Source organism: Lottia gigantea (genome assembly GCF_000327385.1).
Source record: "Lottia gigantea unplaced genomic scaffold LOTGIsca_10, whole genome shotgun sequence".
NCBI lineage: Eukaryota > Metazoa > Mollusca > Gastropoda > Lottiidae > Lottia > Lottia gigantea.
Window position 1 is genome coordinate 3,329,331 of NW_008706747.1, and position 3,834 is coordinate 3,333,164.

The following is a 3,834-nucleotide window of genomic DNA, read 5'->3' on the forward strand; positions in this document are numbered from 1 at the left end:
TAACAGATTTAATTGTTGTCTGAAAATAACAGGGCTATTAAAAAGAGTTACTTCCCTTTGACCATAAAATCTCAACTGCGCATTTAATAAGGTTTGCATTTTCTCGACTCATTCATTCATTAAATCATGTGAATAGATTTTTGGCATCGATTCAAAAATTTTACTCTTAATTCGTGCTCAATCTGTTACGAAAATTCAAACATAAGGCATTTATTCAGTTCGAATTTGAACTTTTAGAGGAAAATAGACCACGAACCACAGAGTGATAAAATTTCGAATTTTTTTTATATGAATCACCAGTTTTCTGACAAATTTAAGAATTGTAATAAGACGTTTGACCGAGGAGTGGAAAGTTAATCATTTTATCAGTTTTTTTTCGGGTCTAGAACAGTTCAAAGTTCACTAGACATTTCCATCGGCGGTCGATTTAGTCCGAGTCACCGACATTCTGAAAATAGCTATGAAATCATCGAAGTAGTTTTTTTTTTGTCCTATGTTTCTATCTATGTCTTATTGAGCGAAACCAGATAGATCGTGCCATGTTGTGTGCAATGAAGGAAAATTCTAAGCTCGATACGTGCAGTAGTAAAATCGTCTCAAACTAAACTGCAAGTTCCACGATTATTATCAAAATTCCAAAATACAATTTAGATTAGATGTGCACAAATTAGTTTTGAAAAAAGAAATTCAAGCAGCCGATAAAGTCAACTTAATTCACAAAATTGGTCATAAGTTGTTCTGAATCATTCAAATAATGTAAGTAGGTTATCTCATGGGCCCTTATGAAATGCATTATTTGGTTTGGAAAAGGAAGAAAATTTGTGTTGAAAACCATGTTTGAAAATCTAGAACAAGGAGTGAAGTGCCTAGAGTTCTAGCACCATTAATTGGTGCGATATGCGCTATAGAGATAAAGAGGCAACGATAGTAAAGAGTTTCGGATTAATAAAATCAGTCTGTCCATGACGTAGTTTTCTTACCCAGAAAACCTAGCGTTCATTTCCGTTTTAATATCTCGTTTATGGAATAATCCTTACTCAATATCTTGTTTTGTGTTTTACTTTATTTTGGTTTCTTCTAATTCAATAAAAATGTGATGGTCGGATTCTAGAAAAAGTGAATTTTCCGCACATACCCGTGTTTTGGTGCCCAAGTGAACGAGAGTTTTGAAATTGTCATTTTAAGTTGGCATTTCAGTCAGTGCTTTTTACGTTATCAGCCAAAAATGGCTGAAAAAACAGTCGATCAGAGTAAAGCTGCACCTTCAAAATCGCAGACGAACAATCAGTCTGCTAGTGATTCAGGAATACAAGAAGATGGCGAGTCAAAAGTATCAAGTGATGGTCAGAAAATTCCAGGGGATGCCATTCCGAAGAAAAGAAGCACATTTAAAATTACGAGTGTCACCACGACACATACGACTCCAAATTCGAGGGGTGGAAGTGGCGACTTGACAGCTGACGTTGATGGCGATAGCATTGACGATTTGGATGAAAGTCATACAGAAGATTTCAGTTCTGATATTTATGATGTTTCGAGAGCCACAGATTTAGATCAAGATGTTCTCTTGACACCGGAGGAGGTCATTGCTAAAGAGAAACCCAGTGACAACCAATCACGTTTCAAAGTTGTGAAAATTGAAACTAAGGAACCGTTTCGCAGGGGACGATGGTACTGTCATGATTTTTTAGACCCTGAAAACAAAACTGAAAAACAAAGTGAGGAAATTACTGTTCATTCTGGCAATTCTAGTGCTGGAAATTCAGTGCATTATGTTCATGGAGTTGATGATCCTTCAAAAAATCCTTTGCTTGCAGGCGGAACTGGAACTGTCAATACATCGTCAGGAGGTTCTAATGAAGGATCGATCCCTGGACAGACGGAGACGTTTGTACCCATACATCCTGCTCCGCACGCTAGTCAACCTGTACCCCAAGTATCGCACATGCAATCGCAACGACAGTCAACACCTGGGTTGCCAGGTAACGACACCAGTAACCCGTCGCCAGTCCCTAGTAATCTGCCAAGTGGTCATCCTGTATCAGGTGTGACGTCCGTGCAATCGGGGGTTGGACAAAATCCCCCTGGTCATCAGAACTCTTCTCAAAATTTACCTAATATAAATGCTCAAAGTGTTCCTCACATGCCTCAAAGCATGACGAAAGCTGGAGAAGGCCAGAATGTAGCTGGACAGACGGCTGGTCATGGACAGACTGGAGCTAATCCAGGACAAAGTGCTATGCAAGGTTCACATTACACTGACCCCAAATCTTTCAATTCTCAACAACCTTACAGTATGACTAATGTTCCTATGCCAGGACAAGCTCCACAGTCTCTCGTCAAGCCTCTGAATCAAGCTGGCGGTGCTCCGAATGTCGACTCTGGAGCTCCGCAGAGCCAGTCAGCCATGACGTCAAATGTACCCGTCACTACTAAACAACCAGCAGGACAGTCCACAAATCTGTCTGCTCCTAAAAGCCAGTCGTCAGTTCCCGGTACCATAAGTAGCGGCAATTTATCAGGAATGCAAGGACAAGATAAACCGAACGAAAGCAGAGGCATTGCTTCTTCGACGCCTCGTAGAGCTTCAATGGTGGAAGGAATGCGCATGACAGAAGAACTACAGAATTTAGTCAATGACCATCCTGGAATTCCGGAACTATTATCAGCTGTCAGTGGAAGAGAAAGCCCTGCCAAGGAGTTGAAAGAGGAGTCTGAAAGGTAAGCCACTTTTTTTTCATATCTCTAACCCATTTTACATTACATGCAAAACAATACTTTGAGAGCAGTCCAAAGTATCAGTCAGCTTAAAATTTTTAAGTTAAAAATATAAGCTTACATACTTTAACATTAAAAATATATGCATTTCACTAATTTTTAAATATTGTACGATATCTGTGACACATTTTTTTTTGTCATTCATTGATATAATGATTTTTTTAATGTTTTAAAGAAGATCTTTAGTTCAGATGGGTCATTAAAACATGCAATTTCATTATAAAAAGGTAGAAAAGGGTTTGACTGTCTAAAATGTTATCAGTACTGTACTGTACTTAAGAATTGTATGTGCATTAAAATTGAATTTTATTTTATTGAACACTTTGTAGAGCACCAGTACAAAATGTAATTTCATTTCCATTCTATAAGGGTATAAAAAGAGGTGTGACCAAATTTCTGTGGTTTGTTTTGAAAGTTTGTTAATACTCAAGTCTAGTATATTATATCATAATGAAAGTATTTGATTTCATTGAGAATGTACCTGGCCTACTGACCTCTATATAGAGAGAGACTAGAGAAGTATATTAAAATAATTATCAACACAGTTAGTTAGGCCACTCTTAGTTTACTCTTTGTTTGTTTGGACATTTTATTATGAATTTCTTTAAGGAAAGTTGAAAAACTCAGTCCCAGAGTGGTTTCAGGTGTTGTATTGAAATGATTATCAAATCTTAGACCACTCTTATTTTATTGTTTGTTTTAGCCTTGTGCTATAGTACATGAACTTAAATGATAGAACTTATATTGTGTACTATATCAGGACTGGGTATCGATACCAAATTATTGAGATTGATTATCGATAGCAGACTACTGATATCAATTAATAATCGAAATAATTTAATTAAGAAACCCTGTAAATACTTAATTAAAAACATGCCAAAATTCTGAATTTCATTGTAAATATTGTGTCATAGAAGTATATTCTTGCTTTAATCAGTTATATATAGGTTATTGTGGGTATGTTATGTGCTGAAGGAAACCTATGTAGAAGAGATGACTACTTGTTAACAGGTACACAGGAGAAAATTCCGAGCAATGATAAGCTATTAATTTACC

General features: G+C 36.8%; 1 protein-coding gene across 1 annotated transcript; it reads left to right on the forward strand.

Moving 5' to 3' along the window:
• Nucleotides 1-1,225: 1,225 nt before the first annotated feature.
• LOTGIDRAFT_156198 (hypothetical protein) lies at nt 1,226-2,981 on the forward strand (the record flags this gene model as incomplete). Its single annotated transcript, XM_009046214.1, has 2 exons — nt 1,226-2,721; nt 2,954-2,981. 2 exons carry the CDS (start codon nt 1,226-1,228, stop codon nt 2,979-2,981), a joined length of 1,524 nt encoding a protein of 507 aa, XP_009044462.1.
• Between the last annotated feature and the right edge of the window lie 853 nt (nt 2,982-3,834).